The 21,279-nt window shown below is 41.3% G+C and overlaps 1 protein-coding gene across 1 annotated transcript; it reads left to right on the top strand.

Annotated features, from left to right (window-relative positions):
* Window positions 1-1,054: 1,054 nt before the first annotated feature.
* cUnh15orf61 (chromosome Un C15orf61 homolog) lies at window positions 1,055-2,443 on the top strand. The gene is made up of 2 exons (XM_079271275.1): window positions 1,055-1,787; window positions 1,898-2,443. Exons 1-2 carry the CDS (start codon window positions 1,445-1,447, stop codon window positions 2,023-2,025), a joined length of 471 nt encoding a protein of 156 aa, XP_079127401.1. The 5' UTR covers window positions 1,055-1,444; the 3' UTR covers window positions 2,026-2,443.
* Window positions 2,444-21,279: the final 18,836 nt, after the last annotated feature.

The following is a 21,279-nucleotide window of genomic DNA, read 5'->3' as shown; positions in this document are numbered from 1 at the left end:
TGCAAATAGGTATTTTATAAATAAATATACACATTGGCAGCAAGTATGTTGTGTTTTTTATTTCCTCCAAGCCCTGATGACGTGACATAGTTCAGTGGTATGTTATTTTTTCATATCCATATATATATATATATATATATATATATATATATATATGTTGTTTTCAGCAGTAAATTTGTGAATTGTAAAAGTCTGGGATTTTAAATCTGTAATTTGTTTTGAGATGAATTTATGTTAATGTTTGCATTCACACACAAGACGTGTTTAAACATCACTGTTCACCCATCCAGATTTCTCTTTTGTACAACGTATCTACATTATGTATCATTTAATGTGTACGTGTGTGTATGCAAGCACACCATCTTGACTCAACATGTTGCTTTTGTGTGGCCCATATTCAGTATTAATTGTGGCTGACATGGAGACAGTTTAGTTTAGTTGTGGTGCTTTGCCGACTGCTGTCCGTGGTGCTGATCTAAAGCAGACCACTAAACCTTGGAAATAGTTCAGCAGGTTCTTCCGTGTCTCTGAGTGGATGTAGTTTGCACTTAAATGAGGATTTGCTGGTGGTGTTCATGTGATCAGGAGACCAACAAAAACATTAAAAAACCATTACACGTGGGGTCAGTGGTGGTAAAAGTTGCAACGTGTTTATTTGGTTATGGTAGTTGATAACTAAACATATACTAATCTTAATAAATATTGTAAATATAAAAAGAAGACAGAATGTGAATAGGAGCGTGTAAAAAAAGACAACAAATCATTCATTACATTCACACATTGAAATGAGTTGAGAATCATTTCTAAAATGATAAACTATACGCTAAATTGGATTCTCAGCTGTTTTGCTGGATAGGGTGTCTTGCTGTGAGTAAAGTGCGGGCTGAGAGGTCACACAGGACTCATGACTAATTTCCGGTGAACAGGTGAGTACATGTATATGAATGAAATGCAGGTTTGTAGTCGCTCACGCCGTTGAAGAGGAACAATTGCGCAGCGCTGTGTTTCCAGCCCGGATGACTTTAGCAGGAGCACCAGGTCAGAGCAAACAGCAAACACTAGAGCACGTTAAACAGAGAGGCTCTCTTCACAAGTCTCTCAGCTTGTTAAAACAAATCGTGTGTGTTCATGTTTATCCGGGCGTGTATCTCTGTGTAGCGGACTAGCATTAGCAGAATAGCCGTGGTTTAGCGTACAAACAGGGACTGTCTTGTGTGCTAACTTTAGCTCACGTTAGTTGCTCGTGTAAATTGCCCTGCGCCCTTTTCCCCACTGCTGCTACGGACGTGCATATACAGCATGTTTTGCTGTTGTACATCAGCTGATTTTAAATGTCTGTAGGCATCCTCTGTGGCTGGTCAGAGCTCTGTCTGTGAGTAGTTTGCATGCAGTCCAGGTGATTTAACAAAAAAAAAGGTGAATAATTCCACTTCTCACGCAAGTCATGAAGGATTTTTTGAGGAAGGTACACGGCGTCTTTGTGAAGATCGCCCTGTTTCCGAGCACATTTGGCAGCACAGGCCCGCGGGCAGCTGCCTCAGAGCTGCTGACCTGCCACCTGCTGCAGCGTAAACTCCCGCCGTGGACGTCCTACTGTGTCCGCTACAGCTCCGTTCACAATGACCAGTTCGGACTGTCCAACTTTAATTGGCGAGTCCAGGGATCCAACTACCAAATACTGAGAACAGGCTGCTTCCCCTTTATAAAGTATCACTGCACCAAAGCGCCTCCAGAGAACCTGGACTTTGAGGACACATTTTTCACCATATTGAAAGTTCTTAATCTGGGTCAGTAATTATATTTAATGCACTTCCTTGTTCCTATAAAAGCCAGAGAATATCTTTAAACACTACTATATAATCACTGTTACTATATAATCACTGTCCTCTTACTGCAGGCATCCCCTGTTTGGCCTATGGCATTGGTTGCTGGATGGTGGTGGGAGCTACAGAAACGGTGCAGACAAGTGTTGGACCTGTGACAGTCTATTTTGCCTACAAAGAAGACGAAGGCGCACAGTACTAAACCATGAATAAAACAGTTTTTTTGTATTTTCGAAAGACTCTTGACTGCCAAGCTGCTGTACTTCTAACAGTTCAACTGTTCTGGTGGACAGATTGACTGAAGGGTCGTCTTATGCCACTCGTGCGCTTATTGTGTGATTGCACAGGTTCATTTGTGTTTGATTATTTAAGATTTAAGAGTTGCAGTGGAGGAGTCCATAATGCATGTTATTACACAACGACACACAATACTTACCGTGTTTGTCCGGAAAGCTGACTTTCTATTAACATTTAATGGAATGTTTGGGTTTCCTCAAAGAATGGACTGTTTGACACCACATGCTTTCCTGGATGGTTCCAAGGCGAACGTTGCACATGTCTTCAGAGCCGATGAATTGTAAAAGTATTTTTTGCAACAAATATTAAAGGGTGTAAAATGACTGACTTACTGGCTGTGATGGTTTTCCTGCCACATGGACTTAACACCTGTGTGGGTCATAAGAGTCAGCCAGCTTCTCAAATAAGATCATTTTATTCATAACTCAAGTCTTGAATATTAAAGTGATACCAACTGTAATCATGTATTTGATTTGTTGTGATCATATCTTTTTGCTTCACTTTGTGGAACAGGATTTTAAATAACCCTGGCTCATTTATTTAAAGGTAAATTAGTGGTCACTATGCATGCAACAGATAGTCAATAGTGTTAGAGAAAAACCAGTGACAAGATAGGTCTGATAAAATAGGTTTTAATTACCAAAGTGTGGCCTCTGTTTCGAGACATCTGCATCCCTTCCTTCGGGCCTTCACTGGCCTTTGATTTCTAGTAATGTGCTTTGCTGACAGGGCACACTTACTTCTGCTGCAGAGTCCTGCTCCCTCTGAGAGGCAGGTTGACAAACTGCCATATTGATTTCCTCACTCCACAGCATCTCCTACTAATAGCATTTATCAGGGACCTCAATTTTCTGTCCTTGGCCTCTTCATTTTTTAGCAACAATGAAACCGAACACATCATTTCTTGTTGTACATGTAAATCAATGCACCTTTTGACCTGCTGCCCATGATGCGCCGCCTCTTCGCGAGTGTCCTGTTTTGTAAATCGTGCTCGTCTTATGCGAGGGCGTTGAATCAAAAAAATAATAATTTAAATATCCAAATATGTTGAATGTTCCTTCCTCGTGGTCTTATGGTGGGAGACATTCATTTTTAGGCCAACACGTATACTAGCACCACCATCACCTCCTTTTCCAAAAAAAAGAAAGAAAACTGCTTAGCTTTGCTGAATTACGCACACTAATAACTGAATGAGGTATTAAACAGATATTTAATGTCCCTGGATGAACAGTAATTTGCATATTTTTATTCTAAACAATGTAACTGTTGTGTAAAATAATTTCAACCCTCATGCAGAATTCATGCACAAAATCCTCTTAAAACAGCGTGATGACACCACACTGTCTCTTAATCATACTAATTGCCTCGAACACGGAACATTTAGACACACTTATGGAAATCTGATCCATAGTATCAGGCTGCACTTAAATCCCCCCCCTCCCCCCTCCCTCCTTTCATTTCCAACCTTTCATCAGGGCTGAAGATGTGCATGGGGAATGCTCAGGCAACCATGTCTTAATTACTCATTGACCCTTTGACCCACGAGCTGCATTGATACCACCGTACAGCCAGACACGCTTGCGTGGGGTTGCATCGGACTGCAGCTTTGTGCGCTGCTTTTACAGGATGACGTGAGTCAGTGAAATCTAAACTGTGGAGCATGTGAGTACATTGTATTTGTTTTCAGGGCTTCACCTTTGAGTCACTCTAAACTGCAGGGGAGGGCACCCCTTCAGCTCCGGCAGAGGCTTTGCATTACACATCGAACCTCAGTCAACACAAGTGCAGGTTTAGGGTATCTGGACTGCAAATGAGCTGCTGTAAAGTAACAAAATATATCCGCATTTGGTGCGAGATTGATGCCTTTTAATAGCCGTGGTTTTTAGTCCTGTATTGAAGGGTCTAAATTACCCAACACACATCTAATCTGGTAATGAACAAAGAATGAATGCCTGTTTGGCAAGTTTAATTGCATGCGAAAGCTGGTAATAAGTTGTGTCAAGGTGAAATCTTTAAATACTTGTCCTGTTTAGAATTTAGGTAAGTAAAGCAAAACAAGTGCTGAAATTGAGTGTAGTGTTGCTGTAAATTGTTAATGTTCAGCAGTGAAATTGCTAATCAACTTGCAGAGAGTTGTAATTATCTTCTAATTAGCAAATAAATTCTCAGTTTCTTCAAAGCAAAAAAAATATATATAAACGGCACAAACCATGTTCATCTTCTCGCAATGGTTGATGCAGACGATTCTTAAATCAATTATTTAGCAGGAAAGTCACAGCAGCTCTTTCTCTGTCATATAGATGTATGGCTTGGCAGAAACAATTATTGTGTGAACAAACCCCTGCAGCTAATATTGGTGAGGTTATCATTATTAAGCCTCTGGATCGGCCACCAGCATCGTCTCATGCGCGTGCTCTACCAGAGCCATCACTCAGATCACTTTAAGGACCACACGTGGAATTACATCTTAATGCAGAGGTGTCAGCCAACATTGTCACACTATTCACAGTGAAATGGCACTTTTTGAATTACAATGTGACAGCGGTGTCATGAAGCTCATTACTTTTCTCCTAGAAACCTCTCCAGTTGCATATATGCACACTTTGATCAGCTTTGAAAGGGTAGTGCTTAATCAGAGTGAGAGACCTCTACATTTTGATTTGTTCTCGTTAAAAGATGTTTTAATTGGTTAATAATTGTTGTCATTGACACTTGAACCACTATTTTTTCTTTCTCTTTTGGATCAGTGATAGTGGAAGCTGTAACAAATATATTATGGTGTGTTTATGACGAGAGGCACCATGATCATTTTCTTTATATCCCTCTCTTCTTTATCTTCATGATATTTTGTAGGTGTGTGTGTGTGTGTGTGTGTGTGTGTGTGCGTTGGGGGAAGGGGAAGTGTTGAAACGCTGTGCCTGCTGTGCCAATGAGCGCTGCCAAAGCTACTGTCAGTGGGTGGCTGAAATGTCTGTCAGTTATCTATTCTGGCTTTTCTGGCTCAAGATCACTCCCAGCTGACATTACAACTAAGTTGCAGTAAATACAAATTCTGGACAAATTCTGTCAAGGTTGCTCATATTCTACTTCACATTTAAAGCATGATAAACATGCTAATTTTGTATTCTCCGAGTGGATCCAAATTGATATAGTTTAATAAATCATTGTCATTGCTTAGTTGATGCCCTTGAGCTTGTGCACTTAACTTCATGCCCAAATCCATTTTTTCTTCCAGTTCAAGTTGATTATTGTTGTGTTTTTCTTTCTTGTTGATGATATGGCTTCATGTTCACTTCATTCATACTCAATGCTTACTCTGTTGACATTAAGAGAGGAATGGATTTTAATAGTTTTTCAAAGACTTATCGGGAGAGTTAAATGAACTATCCATTTTTATTATATATTATGCAGTATTTAAAGTTTCAGCTCATTAAAAAACAGACGCCCTCCACATCCCCCAGGCTGTCTTTTACCCCCCACCAGCATGCAGTCAGGCTCCTCTAGCCACGGGCTCTGCTTGATCTGTTTTTCCGAAGTCAAAATTGAAATACTCAGAAATATTTATTTATTTGCTTGTGCCTTTTTATTTCACTAAAGAACAGCCTAATGCCTTTGTAGCTTAAACAAGCGGCGTCGGTGGATCAGAAAAAGGGCATTGTGCATGGTTTTGTTTGATTGATATGATTTGTTATACTAAATGTATGTTTTATCATTTGGTTCACGATAAAATATCTTGTATGAAAAATGACTGCATGTGCCTAAATGTTGCACCAGAGCAGGCCCTTGTGTTATTTGATTGCCCTGCTTCTTAAGCACAATAAGGAGCAACCTACACAGCAACTCGATGCCAGACTGGGGATTTACATTAAATACACTGATACTGATGCTGCATACAAACATAGAAATGGAATAAATCAATTTTGTTCTGGGAAATGCTTCACATACTTTTTGATGCAGCGTGATCTCCAATCTTTCTGCAAATGAGCTGCAGCCCCTTGTAATGGTTTCTGCTCCTCGTGGGAGGCCGGTGTCTCAGAAAAGCTGCTGATTGAGGGAGAAATGTAATACAGGTGTAAAGCAGACTTGATAGGGGTCTTACACAAGGGTTATGCATTTTAACAGCGATATACATACTGTTACATATTTATCAGAGAATATGGGATTTGCTGGGTTGACTCTTTCTGGCCTGCAGAGATTTGTAAGTTTCTGCTGGAGTGTTGTTAATTCTGGCGGAGAGGATGGCTATTATGTTGAATTAATAGGAATTAAGGGTTTAAATTGGTTAAGTAAGCACTTCATTAATCGTGAGTGGATTGCTGCGTGTGAGAGGTTTATAGGTGCTGTAGTGCTTAGATGAGAAAAAGGAGGGAGTTGAGAATTAAAAAGCTGGTTGGTGCTCGGAAGATGGAGACAAGAACTCCCCAAGAACAAAACATAATGTAGAGCTGAAACAATTGGTTGATTAAGTGGTTAGTCAATTGACAGACAAATAACTTGCAACTATTTTGATAAAGGATGAATCATTTCAGTCATTTTGTGAAAAAGAAAGTGAAAACAAAATGCTACAATTTCTCAGTTTCTAGCTTCTCAAATGGGAAATTGCTGCTTCACATTTGAAGATGTCACCTCGGGCTCTGGGAAATTGTGATTTCATTTTTTGAAAGTTTCAAAACGATGAATTAGGTATTCAAGCAAATATCCGCAAGGTTCATCGATAATTAAATAAGCGTTCGTTGCAGCCATATTATAATCTACTCTACATGTTATGGCAAATGCTCATTAATGTGTCCATTTTCTTATTTTCTAACTTTGGTACGCAATGTGAAAATATACCTCCAAAAAGGTTCTTTTAAAGTCCTTGCTGACTGGATATCTGCAGCACAACATGCTGTTGTTGCATTGTACGTATAAGGTACACTTCTGTACCTCAGGGTCTTCAGTTTTACTGCAAGACACAGACTGAAAATTAGCTTTAAGGCTCCCTTCGAATGCTGAAACCTTTAAGCACAGGCGATCGTTCAAGAATGTAATCTTTTGCCCTCGGTCTGGACACGGCAAGAGCTGCTGTAAGTGAAGTTATTGGTCAGTTGGAAGCGTCTGCCTCACTTGATGTGGCTCCCCCAGCAGAGGTGGACTAATTGAGGTGTGTTTTTATCTGGGCTTGCTAATGATGATGAGGGTGCTGGAGAAGTAGACTGTCCCCTTAGGCTGAGGAATAGCATGACTTAGCCAACCTTCTGTACTTATTGTCCAACAAAGGGGGAATTCACTTAATGCAGTGCTTCAGAAAAGTGGATAATTGTGGCCACAATCAATAAAGTAACAGAGCGGAAAATGAACGGTTTGCGCAGTGTAGCTGTGTTGTAGATATTTGACGAAAATCGAAAGGAGCGAGGTTCTTGTATTTGTTTCAGCCAAGTCATCAAATGAGAAGTCGATCCCAGTTTATTCACACAATATACATATGCAAGCAGGTCAAAGCTATACATGTTTACTCTGTATGTGTGTGTGTGAGTGTGTGTGAAGCTGTGACTCCAACCACGTGTGTGTTTGTGTATATATGATTGAGGGGGTAGGTTTGGTTGGATGAGCCACATTGTTCCTGTGCGGCCTAGTGACATCGCTGGAGGGCAGAGAGGGATGGAACCTGAGAGGGGTGACAGTGATAAATAGCCCTTTTAATAACAGCTGCCCCACTTGGCCAGCTAGTCCCAGTCAGTGTCCTCTGTGTATTTATGCCTATGTTTATTTATGCATCCATAGCATGCAGGAAATAAACCACCGCAGGGGTACAATCATTCTTTTTTTTTTGTGGTGGTGGGGGGGGGGGGGGGGGGGATTGACTCGGTTTAACTTTGGGATGGGGGTAAGCGAGCTCGTCTTAAACCGAGCAGATATTCATTCAACCCTCAGGTTGATCTGTTGGTATGTCTATGCTGAAATATACATATATCTGAGAGAGGAGTCTCGCTATGGTATTAACGCATTGTCAAAAGTCTGGAAAAACAAGAAGGCATTCCGCTTTAATGGGCATGTCACAGTTTGGGATATCTCACCACAGTGGTAGCAATGCCACTGAATTCCATAGAAAAGAAGATTTGTATGCATTAATGAATCCTGCGATTTATTTTCCCCAGTTTCTGAGGACAGAGTCAATCTAACTCTACCATGTAGATAAGAACCTGGATATGCTTCTACTTTGTACTAGATTGGCCTGTCTGATGCTCTGTGCAGCCTTCAATCTGCATGGCTTTTACATTTTTGGTTCATTGTTGCTGTGTGACTGAAGTCAAAAAACCTTTTGTCTGCTGAAATATGACCTCAGGCCCAGGTCTGTGAATAGGGAGAGGGGAGGCTGTAGATCAGAAGTGTCAAAGCTTCTTCCCGGAGGGCAATGCCGGCGCTGTTCGCACTCAAACCAGTTCCCTCCCTTTAATTGGTTCAATTAGTTAAGCATCCATATACATTATCGTGTATGCATTTTTCATGACTCTTCTTAACGCTCTGTTTGAACAGAACATCTTCCGGCTATGATTTGCCATTTGGATGAATGTCAAGGAGACTAAATGATTGCACTAATTGAGTAATTAAAAGCAGATGTTGGAGCAAGAGCCAACAGCATACACTTTAAACACTTTGCCCTCCAGAAAGCCGACAGTGTTTTTGACACCCCTGTTATGTATGGTTATCCCAGAGGTGCCTCTGTAATAGTTACAGTTTCACCCTTGTGATTATTCAGTTGAAGTCTTTGCTATTGAACCAAAATGGTGTTTTTATGCTATTTTGACCATGGGAAATGGTCTGGAAAGGAAAAGCCCATCATGCAGCCTAATGGCCAGACTCAGTGGTGCACAGATTCAACACAAACTCTACACGGGCAAAGCACGGCATCTCCGCACTCGCCCTATCACTCTTACCCCCCGCTGTCCTCTGGTGGGACACGAGTGGCCTGTACGAGACTCTTTTGAGGAAGATGCCGTTATGTTGACGGTAATTAACATTGGAAATGTGCCAGTAATGAGAACCAGGGTGCCATCAAGTCGCAAAGGAACAGGGTGTATTTCAATGGTTTTGACAGCTGTGGTGATTGGAGCGTTGCTGGAAGGCTTCACAAAGTGCAGATCAATAAGTAACAATTTTCCTATTAAAGAAAAATTACACATTCCACTAAGAATAGCTTGTGGCTATTTCACTTCACACCAGCTAAGGAGGAATATCTTGTTGAAGGACGGTTTGTGTAATTGTGTCTTTTCCGAGGTGTGATTTGCTTTTCTTTCATTCTTGTATTCGGCAATAACTTAAATGAAAAGATCCTGATCCTAGCAGAAAGGAACTTGAACTTGGATTACTTGGTATTTAGTACAATTATTTTACCTGGTTGTAGTTTTCATTTTTTTTTTTTTTCATGAATGCTCTGAAGTCACACAACCCACAATCCTTCAGTCTAATCCAACAGCTGGTGCCTGAACATGACTGACTGTGGGTTTATGTTATGGTCCTCGTGAATGCCGCCACTATCTCATCTATTGTACGTACATTTTTACCAAAACATTTCTCATCTGATTTGATTACCTGACTATCCTACGGTTTACGTTTGAAATGGACAGCAGCTAATTGACAGACATATCTAACAAGCCAACTTACTGTTGTGTCGTCGCTTCAATATGAGAAAATAGAGCAAAGTTTTGCATTATCAATTACACTTTTTTAATTATTAGAGCTGAAACATCTTATTCCATCTTCTAAGATGCAAAGATCTGTTGATTTGCTGTGTTTTAAATCATTTAAAATTGAATATCTTTCAACTGATTTGTCAGTTGATTAATTGGTAATGAGAATATTTGCTTCTCACAGCCCCGTTAAATAAAATAGTTTCCACATTGCAATAGGAGAAGAAAAGTACCTCAAATCCAATGATAGAATGTCCTGTATATGTTGAAATAGATCTTGAGTGAACGTTTAATGCCAGCTCAAAGGGATTACCTACACATTTGAAAATGAGTGGTCCTAATAACAGATTTCAGAATTTATTTCGTCATTTTAATTTAGTAGTTTATTTGGTGACCTGGTATTTTTACACTCCCCTCTGTGGGACAAGACAAAGCAAATAGTGATATCACATATGTTCAAGGACTTCTGAGACAGAACACTCATCAGAGCATTGTCACTTTAACCTTGACTGTCTTCCCATTTTGGCTGTTTCACCTGTAAAACAGAAAATCTCATAAAGAGAAGCTAATAATTACCTACTTCATACAGATGCAGTCCAGATATTTAAAAGCAGTGGAGGGAGTTGATGACAAATCTTGTTTTAATAAATCTCTAGGCCACTAGCGTGGCTAATGAACTTAGTAATTACTCAACACTGGTTGGAAGAGTTTAGCCCGGGTGAGATGAAAGCAATGGCTGCTGGGAGCCACGTGAATGGCACAACAGGCAACAATCAACACAGTGTCTGCACAACAATCAATCAAAGCTGTCGGGCCCTTAACAGTCAGAGTAATTTGCTGGTGTTTCAGAAATGAGTACACCTTGTAGAATGTAGCTATAAGATCACTTTTCCAAACACCTTACAGCACAATACTTTTAAACCAATGAGATTTTGTCACATGATTTATGACACATATCGTGCACATATAGAATTATTTATTATTTTTAGATAAACAAGTGTTTCATGAGCTCAAATGACTCCTCTTAAGCCTGGAGTCACCTCCTCTTACAACACAATGTTCTGTGTGGTTGAATGTTAACATTTCAGTGCAGTTTAGTGGCTCAGTGTTCGCTGTTTTTCACTTCAGGTCAGTCACACATTTGATGTCATGAGTATAAGACCATGTTACATTTTGGTTGGTCAGATGCACAAGAAAGGAGATATGTTTGTGAGTTTACACACCCACACTTGCTTTTTATATATTTATATATATTTTATATCTAAAATATGTCTCTCTCTATCTGTCTGTCTGTCTATCGGACACACTATTGAACATCTAAATACAAATTGTCGTGTTTTACTGAACATTTGTTAAACCACAGTGATGTTTAAATACGAGTCAGAGCGGGGTGGTGAGTACTACTGGACTATTCACAGATGCTCCTTTCTGCAGAGCTCTAAATCATGTTTCTTAATTCCCAGAGCCACATCTCAATCATACTCCTTGCTAATTTGAGAGTCACCCTCATTTCATTTTAAACGATTCATTTTTGGCAAATTTGTAAATGGCCCCGATGTGTTCTACAATTTAGTCAATTACTGTTTCAGCCAGCAGGACTCCGGGGACCAGGAACATACATCGCCTGGAGGTACCATCTCAATAATTGTTTCAGAAAAGTTGGGAATGGATTGCTAATGCTCTGTTCCACTTATTGAAATGTCAATTGGAGCCAAGACCCTTTTACTTCTCTCCTCAGTCTCTCTCAGTACACTGTGGCTGCCTCACCTTTCCTTCCCTGGCTGAGTCCTAAGCATGACTAGAAGGATACAACTGCACTTTCATAACATTCAATCCAAAACAGTATTCATTCTCGTGATTATTGTTCTCACAGAGATTAATTCCAAGGAACTCAACAGAGCAGTAATCGTTTAGCTTCTTTAAATGTAATCCATGACTTTCAGTTTCCCTGTCATTTGTAAAATACAAGTGTAGCAGATCATTTGAACCCTACTGTACACTGAAATGGTAATTAATTATTAATTAGCTGGATAAAATTAAGAGATTAGAGAAATTAGGTCTTAATGGGTACTAATTAAGAAAATAATCCTTCTTTATGGAGCCAAACAGCATGACCTGCAGACCCCAATTAATGAAGTTATTATTAGCGGTTTGGCTATCTGGATCTTGTTCAATTGAAGGCAAAATATGTTAAACACTGTAAAAATGTGCTTCTGTTTGTTTTGCCACAAGGTCCCACATCCATCCTCTGAGCCAATTAACCTGTGAGGAGCCTGTTTAATTAGAGCAGGGAAGTGATCTACACATGATGCTGTGGGGAAGCCCTTTAGGTGAGCACAGTATTTAGCCGTTGTCTGCTGCCTTTGTTCCCTCATGTGTGCAGCCAAACACGAGGACCTACATAGTGAATTGTTCAAGTAGAGTCATCTCAGTCATCCACACAGTAGGATGCAGGTCCTGCTTTAAACATCAATCCGAAGGGCAGCTTTAAACATACTTCCTTCCACAGTGTATATTAAAGTCATTGTTAATAACGGAGAATAAAAGCGTGTGCTACTGTGGGTCAGCTGCATGAGTCTGCTCTGATTACTGGATGGGTAATTCTGTACTTCTGTGCGTAAGACCTTCAGCTCTATAATTAACTTTTTGCTGCGCCCATCAGGCTCCATTCCACACTTGATGTGTCCATATAGTGACTGTTACATGCAACCAGCTTGCCATCCAGTATGTATTAAGCTGTCAGAGTGGGCAGCTCTCCCAAGCCGCCTGTCTTCACTGAACAACCCAGCCTATTAACTTCTGTTGACTGTGACACACATGTCCCTCCAAAATGAGCGGTTCCGTATTGATTTTTCCTGAGAGCTGCTCACTTCCCCCTTTTCATGCCGCCAAGGGTGAGATCTTTATCCTGACTGATTGTATATGTTCATTGTATCAGAGTAGTGTTGTGCGTTTGCCATTTCAGACCCATGAACCCTCTTCTGCTCTCCCCCTCCTGTGTATCACGGCTACTTGCATGCAGCCAAGTCTCGATGAGACAATTAAAAGGCCTGACTCCCCCGTGTCCCCTGGATCACGGCGGTCAAATGGAGCTCTAGACCTTCCACACGGCCCTCAGCCTCCCTGCAGCTTAATACAGCACACGACATGAGACATGACAGCCAGCTCTTCTCCCCCCACTAACACACCGACTCCCAATCAATGAACCTGAATAGAAGGGTGCCATATCCTCTCAGTGTCGTGCTCTCTAACTGCTACAGCCAAAATGAACTCTGACAGCATGTATCGACGTCATATCAAGCTCCACCATTGAGAGAAAAATGATTATCTGCGGGTGAAATCAGTTATTGACATGCTGTGGAATAGCTTCCCTTCCCCAAGGGATTTATTGATACAGTTTATGGTGTATAAATATTTATCTAATATGTGTCTGAAATAGATTTGTCTGGTTTTGGTATACAGTGCTTGTGTCAGGTCTATGGTTAGCCCACAGAGGGCTATCAAAGCCTCACTCTCCCTCCTCTGCCACTCAACCATGACTCTGCCTTTCCTTCTCGTCGGATACTGTTTTTACAGGCAGCATGAAATTACTTTGGCTGTTGCGACTCTGTCTTGAAGTCAATAGTAGCCTAAAACATCTTGTAATTACATTTTATGGCCTCTCACTCTAGAAAATCAAAATGGCTTTACTGTGGCCATCATATTGTAAATGCATTTAGACGTGCTACTTGTCTCACCATCAGTGGAAGAGGTACTCAAGCCCTTTACACAAGTAAGATGAGAAATTAAGGAAATGTTACTGCAGCTAATGTATTAGTTTTGCACTTCATTTACATAAAGTTACATGTGATGACTTTTTCATGGTGAGATACAATCTTTTTACCCGCGTTGTCATACATCACAATACAATTTAAGATTAAAAAAAATAGCAATGTAGTACTTCAAAAACGGAACTTATCATTGTTACACTTGGTCAATTAAACGATTGACCTATAACTTGTGATTTAATAACTTGTGCAAATGATCCTACTACTCTTCTTGTCCCATAATGCCTTGTTTTCAAAAACTCTGTCCCGGTAGCTTTTGTCAAAATCAGATGAAAAAACTAATTTGTCACACCATTGTCCGTCAGCTTCTTCTCCCTGTGTTATGGTTTTATTGTAGAGAAAATGTTCTATTGATCGTCGTCCTCTCGTTTGCAGCTGAACTTGTGGTGACCTGCTCTGTTGCTGAGATGTTTAGAGGTGGTAAGATATGTCATGGTGTTTCAATCATCCGGCATGACCTTTGTAAATTTCCTTTGATAGTTACATCTCATTTCTGTAACGGATGTAGAGGTAATGGTTGTATCGGCTCAATACTAAGGCAAAAGAAAACTACAGAGCAGATGATTCAGATTTCAGATCACGATGTCGGAGGAAACACGTGAAGTGCCGTCTTATTGTATGATATTGATTTTTGCAGACAGGCACATGGCACACTGACTTTTTCTCCTCGATGATGCACGACTGTGGCCTTGTGAACATGACAGGCAGTCTCAGGTCAAATACCTCTGTCTCCCATCCTCCGCTGTGTCTCTATTACAGTCTGTTGGCTCTTCGGCTGACTTATTGACCAGCTCTCATGCTCGTTACTCAACAGAGGAGTAGTTTGCTGTGATTGATACCATGACTACTCTAAGACCGCTTTTAGCCCCCCTCCTCTCTCCTCTCCAAATCCTATCTGCAGTTTTAAAGCCATGAGTGGGTTTCATTAATGGTCTCTCCTGTTTATGACACCATAATTAGAGTTGAGGAAAGGCACCTAACTACCACGGTTCCACCATACTGAGAAAGTCAATAATGCAAGCCCAACAACTTCTCACACAATTGAGCCCCGCGGAAAATCCATATGCTCTGCTGCTCTGTGTCTTTATGGTGCTGTTTTAGAAGAAGCCACCTGATTTGTTAGTGTTTTGTCTTCCACTTTTAACTAATCCCACAGAATTGATTAGTAACAACGGCAATATCATTTAGCTTCCAGCAGCCTCCACAGAATGGATGTTGTGTGGGATGTATCCTTGTGCAGCCAGTGTGCGACACTGTGTTTAGTATGGCATGCGAGGCCAAGCCTTGTGGCCATTTACCTGCTTTATAATTTGTTTTGTGCTCCACCTCATGTACATGAAGCGACTCCTGTAAAAACCCAACCAGGCCGACCGCTACGCCTGGGTTATTTGTGCGCAGCAGGTCATGGGGGATATTACATTAGATTGCTTTCCCAGAAAATAATTCTGCCAGGTGGTCTATTGGGCTTTTCTTCGTGTATCTGTCAGGCAGGATCGCATGCAGTTACACAGAGAAAGAGAACTGTTTGAATACACACAAATACACCCTGTTTTTTTTTACTCACCCATCTGTCTTTTTAATTAAAACAACAACAAGAAACAGCTAAGGGAGTACTTGTGCTTGCAAAGGAATATGTAGTTTTGCAGGCTGCACCTTAGATGATGAAAGAAATATGTTGTTTTATTTTACAAGCTAGTTTCAACTGAACATTTTATCAGTGTTAACGTAAATTCAATCATTCAGGAACCACACTGCCACTTAAAAATAATTTCCCAGTCTGGCACTTGTGTCAAGCTCTTGATGTATGTCCTTTGTTTCCTCTATCGCAGGTTAGTGTGAGACAACGTCTTTTAGGGAGAATGGTGTGTGTGTGTGGTCTTTAAATGCTCAGCAGATGGTGTTCCTTTCAACTAAAGGCAAGTCAGGTTTTATTTATTTATAGCCCAATATTGCAAAGCATGCCTCAAAGGGCTCTGCAAAATACAGAGATGAAAACAGTGGCCATGTAAAGCAAACAAGTTTCTGAGTGAAGATAAGTTTCTGTTCTTGATGCCGTTGAGCTGGGACGTTACGTTTTGTCACAGAGCCCCTTCTCTCTGGGGTCACGACTCTCATCTGATGGGTGCTTTAGAAAGCACCGTGAATAGTTGATGTCAGAGTGTTCGCCGCAGCCCAGACTTGAATGTAAATAAGATGCAGGTGACAACTAATTTCATTGCAATCCATCCAATAGTTTCTGAGCAGGGCTAAAAACTGTTCAAAATAATTCCTCATTAAAGATGCTAATCATGCGCCTACAAGTTTACCTTATAGGTAGTGCTGTCGTTGCATTATACAGCAGTGTTAATGAGGCCAGGAAAACATGTTGAGATGACAGCAGTCTAATGACTTCCATGACAGTATACAGGCACTGGTGTAATCACAACTAAATGTCAGACACCATAAGGCCTGGTGCATAATGGCTCCAGATTGATATCTCCCTCTTGCTTTAATTAAGAAATGCATCTTTTGCTTAAAAGGTATTGATTTTAGTTACAAGGAAAAGCAAGCCATCAAACTAAGAAGTGAAGAGGGGACCCCGGAGTCACAACAGACTGAACAGTGTGGGGAGGGGGTTTGCTCTGAGAAACAAAAGACATGCAGCCACTCACTGTTTGCACACGCTGCATTGTCTTCCTTAAGATGGAGGTAGAGGTTAAGTAAGCACTGTAGCCGTCAGGGTTGGGTTGATTATCAATTATGATAGTTACCACTCGGGTGCGGACGTTGGCCATTAATCACAGCATTCAGTCAGGAACCTGTGAAGCATTTGCCTGAGTAACAGAATCCCCCAGAGTGAGGTGCGTCACTGACTTTGCCGAGCAGGAGATGAAGCGGTGCAGGTAGCAAGACGGTGGATAGTTATCTATCATGAATAAACTAGGCCTGAGAGAGGAGCGACAGAAGGCTACGCAGAGCTAGGATGGGACGTTTCCCCCCCGCAGACCCCACACCCTCTGGCTAGCTTTGCAGGGTAGATTAAATGTTATCTCCAACATGTGCTTCTGTAAACGTAGACCAAACTCATATGAGTTCACCCTTGACTGGAAACCTAACCTCGGTGACTGAATGAACCGGGATCATAATTAAATCATCAGCGCTTCGCTTTTCCTGTGCCTGCAACCCTAACCGCAGCAGGAGAGGGGTAAGAGGAGCGTGGCTCTGTCGGCCGGTGATGACAGTGTGAGCTGAGAGCCTCTCTGAATGGTCGAGCATGGCAGGAGCTGGTGGGGCAACAGCCACCCACCTAACACCCGCTTAGACCTTATCTGGATATCTGTGCTATCGCTCTCTTAGTTACTCCTACATTATCCTTACTTACCGCACTCCTTTTAAACATTGTTCATTACCTTTGAGAGGGAGGGTGCAAATATAGTTATTAACCTGCAGATTACCTTCACATTGTTAAACCTATATAAGCCTTTATACTGCCATCAGATAGTGAACGATGTTAAATCCCCAAACTCCAAACCACAGCGCTGTTCCTGGAGACTCACAGTAATGCCTCCTCTATGTTACTCTAATGCCTAGTGCCTTGTTGCACTGCATGTGTAATGACTGTGGAGCTATCGGAGCTTATCCTGTCGAACAGAGGATATTAAGGGGGGTAGTTACAAAGGCCAGACTTTAATTTGACCCCTGCCTGCCCTCGACTCTGGCGCGGTGGCTTGGTTTGGGCAGTTGGTGATGAATGACTGTATTTGGTGGGCAGATTGTTACAGTTCCACACTAATTGAGGGGTCAACACAAAGAGCAAATGTGGTAATTGAGTCACTTGTGTGTGGCTATAGAGCTTAACACTGCTCTTTTGACCCAACCAGTCTACCATGGAGTCAAGAACAGAGAACTCTCCTTCCTCCTGTTGTTATTGTGCTAGCCAACTGATATTAATATCTTCTTCATTGGTTATTTTTACACAAGCCTTCAATCTGAGTGACGCAGTAGATCTACAAGTGTGTTTTTTTCATGAGAATAACTCTTTAAAAGCAGTCTGCAGGACAAGGATTCACTGTCCTTGATGTTGTTGAACTGTTACATCAATGAGCAAACCACAATCATCACCAGAATATAGTGCTGTATATTCTGTATACATTAATACAAACAGACATCACACACATGGATACCTGCAACATGTATGAAATGTACTCTGTTTGGACATCTTAGCAATCTTATAGAGTTAATGTTCTGCTATTTGCCTGATTGCCCTGTTTAGTGCCTTGCTTAATAATTCATCAATCCAGTTCCCTTGCTCCCCTCTTACATTGTCTGTATTATAAATTGCACATAGAAACAGAGCTGCAACGAATGATTATTTTCATTAACAGTTAATCTGCCGGTATTTTCCTCCAGTAACACTTGTAGTATTAGGAACAACGTAGTTGTGAGCCCAACGCAGGTGAGGATGACCCTGATGAAGGCTACAAGCCAGAGCGTCTACCACAAGTTTTGCTCTGTTGTCCAACCAACAGTCTAAAGCTTAAAGATATTTGATTTTGAATTATGTAAAACACAGAAGAGAAACTGGAACCAGACAACTATTGGCAATTTTGTTTGAAAAATGATGTAAAGATTAATTTATCGATATAATAGTTGGCGATTCATTTTTGGTAAATCTAATTATTTTGACTCCACCATGAAGGAATGTTTTTTTTCTGCTGTGATCGTAGTCTAAACACTGAGAAGTTTCTTTTTTCTGTCTTGGTGCCTTCTTCTATTTGGTAAAATAGAAGTTCACAATAATACCAACAACGATATAGAATAGTGTATTCAGTGGTTGACCAAACAGTTTTTACCTTCATCTGTTGAGATATTTAGGCTGAGCCTCACACCGGTGTTGTTTTACCAAAGAAGCTCCTTTGTGGTGGACGCAGTGTGCCCTGTGTTATTGGATGGATTTTGATGGACCTGTTGGCCTCTGCATTTGCTTTGCTCCTGAAACATGTGCTCAGCTGAGACTTTAGCAGAACACAATCCATTTACACCGAATAGCCATCGCCTTTGAATGTGGTGAGTTGTGAACAACAGTCTTTGTGTGTGTGTGAGAAAAGCTACAAGGACAAATGCATTCTGCATTTAATGAGTGTGGGCAAAAGGGAACCTGGGTAGTTAAAACTGAGACTTGGCGAGACTATTTTGTCCCTTGTTACCTGACTCTTCTCTTGCACCTTTAAACTGCAACATGCCACTAAACTACTCTGATGGTCTCACAGGACAGATGTAGAGGCAATTGATGGACCACATTAAACTCTGAGCTTCATCCTGCTTAAATGCTTTTGCACTCTAAATCGTTTCTGCTTTATCACTGTGGGAAGACCACACACTGTGGGAGATTTATCCATGAGATTGTTGGATTGTCACATGAACTGTATATTTGGTTGATACGCGGGTTGGTGATCATCGCCTGTGTGTGTGTGTGTGTGTGTGTATATTTCTATTATTGAATGCATCGGTGGCAACAAAGATGAGGTTTCTTTGTTTACCCCGGGCACATCCTCCCTATGGTCTGTTTAAATGTCCGCCATTCTCCACTAACACTCCTTGCTCCTGACTAAGATGGGATTGTTCTAATGCACAAAAATGTGGATGTTGTAATTACCATTTGCAAGAAAAAGAAAGCCGCTTCATTGATATGCTGCCGCTGATAAGGCAAGAGCTTGGCAGCGAGACAATGGCGGAGGCCACCAGGGGCTCGCCAGCACCCAGGGACACGGGACCGTCCTGCCTCCTCCGTCAATGCAGACGACCAACAAAAGCGGCCTGTCATTCACCGCACACTAGCGTTTTTAATTAATTTTCAGTCAGCTCTCCTCGGAGTGCTTGTGTGGTGACGTTGACCCTCGGATCTGCTTCATGAATGTAGCTTTCTCCTCAGCCTCGACTGTCAGTGCAGGCTCCCTCAGCAGGAGCGCCTTTTTCTTTACTGCTGGACTCAGGAGGCTGTGACCCTTGTCCTTACAAAGAGGGTGCATGTGTTTGAGAATATGTATGTGATAGAGGTCAGTAAGGGAAATGGCAGTTCAGTTGGACTTCTATGAGAGCATGCTAAACACGATGACGAGTATTGATTCTGAATATCAAGGCTTGGTGTAGTATTCAGTAGTACTTGACCCTTGTTTTGTCACTTGCCATGGTAATTGTCTTTATCATGGCTGTATCAGTTATTGACAAAACTGTCAAAACCAATAACCTATTAAGATTTAGAAGGAAGGAATATATTGTCACATCCTCACGTTGCGTTAACGCTCCACAGTGAGGAGTTTAGTGCCGCTCTCGCTCGCTGGGCACGAGTACAAATCTGGGCGGCCTGCAGATAAGCCGGATCAGAGTTGATCAAATTGCTGTTGTCTTGAAGCCATTCTTATTTGGATTAATCCACAGGAGTGGTCACAACCGCTTGGCCTGTAAATCTAGAGGTCATTCTGTGTCCACCTGCCCCCCTGTCCTGTGTGAGCTGCCAGGGTTCTGGAGGATGAAAGGAAGTGGGACTCGTTTTTTATTAAACGTGTCAACTGTGTTCAAAGGGGCTTTTTAAAGAAGTGCCCTTGACCATAGGTTGAATTCTTAGGTTCATCCAGTTCTTCATGTTACCCCTCTTTTGTCTCCATAGAAAGCTACATTTAATCTGATTCACTAATGCTATAATGTTATTAGAAATTAGGGTTTTTGAGTGACTGCAGAGCTGTTCTCAAAGCTGTGTCATCATGCAGGATGCTCTTCTTCTTCTTGGCTTTCAAGCAGGAGATTAGACATGTGGTTATCTGCTCACTTAATTAAATCTCAGTGATGGACATACAGGATGTGTTTTGGTTATTTACTTTTATTACATATTCTTCCTTTTTAATAAACCCTAACTCCAGATTAAAAAGAAAATTCAAAGGAAATATCCACTAGAAATGTATTTGGTCTCGGACCAAGTTCAATACAGTTCTTAGAAAAAATAAATAAAACATCGCAGGTAAAAATTTGGCTAATCTAGGATGGCATTATTTCAGCGATCTTTTTAATCTGGCCCTAGTGGCTGGGTAAAATGTCCTCTGGTCTCTAAAAGCATTAGATCTAATGGTGGACCATTTTTCTCACAATTAATAGAGCTCCCCAAGAGACCAGGAGCCTATAGACTTGTGGAAATACTGTAGCAGCCTTCAGGCAGCTGGCTCGATGTGGCTTTCTTCCCCGTCACTCACATTTGTCGTAATGGCACGAGAGCCTCACTGGCTATTCCCCAATGCTGTGTGTATGCATGAGTGTGTGTGAGCCCACTGCCCCAAGCATGTCTCATTTCAAAGTGCTGTCACTCCCTGCTTCCTGGCATCTATTAACACCCACCATTATCATGCTAATCTACATTGTATGATTACATAAAGTAATTTATGCACGGTTCTATTCCATGGCTGCACAGGGATGCATGCGTCTATTGTTGAATGTTTTAAAAAGAACATTTTATGATCATCAGGTTCCTTTTATCGTCTCTTCCTCTTTGAATCGTGTCTGTTTTGCTTCCTTGTACTTTTCACACTTGTCTTCTTACTTTATCAACAAAATCCGCTAAAGCAAAGATCTGAACGCATCTGCCTACTGAGAAAATAATAGCTACAATCGTCAACTGAGCCATGCTGCTTTGTT

Source organism: Melanostigma gelatinosum (assembly GCF_949748355.1).
Source record: "Melanostigma gelatinosum genome assembly, chromosome: 1".
Taxonomy (NCBI): Eukaryota; Metazoa; Chordata; class Actinopteri; order Perciformes; family Zoarcidae; genus Melanostigma; species Melanostigma gelatinosum.
The sequence above is the reverse complement of the archived record's forward strand: the minus strand, read 5'-3'. Positions and strand labels throughout refer to the sequence as shown.

Bases quoted from the DNA above. Each gene is read 5' to 3' on its own strand.
- cUnh15orf61 (XM_079271275.1), top strand. From the start codon at position 1,445: ATGAAGGATTTTTTGAGGAAGGTACACGGCGTCTTTGTGAAGATCGCC. The intron at 1,788-1,897 runs GTCAGTAATTAT...CTCTTACTGCAG, and splicing joins ATTGAAAGTTCTTAATCTGG to GCATCCCCTGTTTGGCCTAT.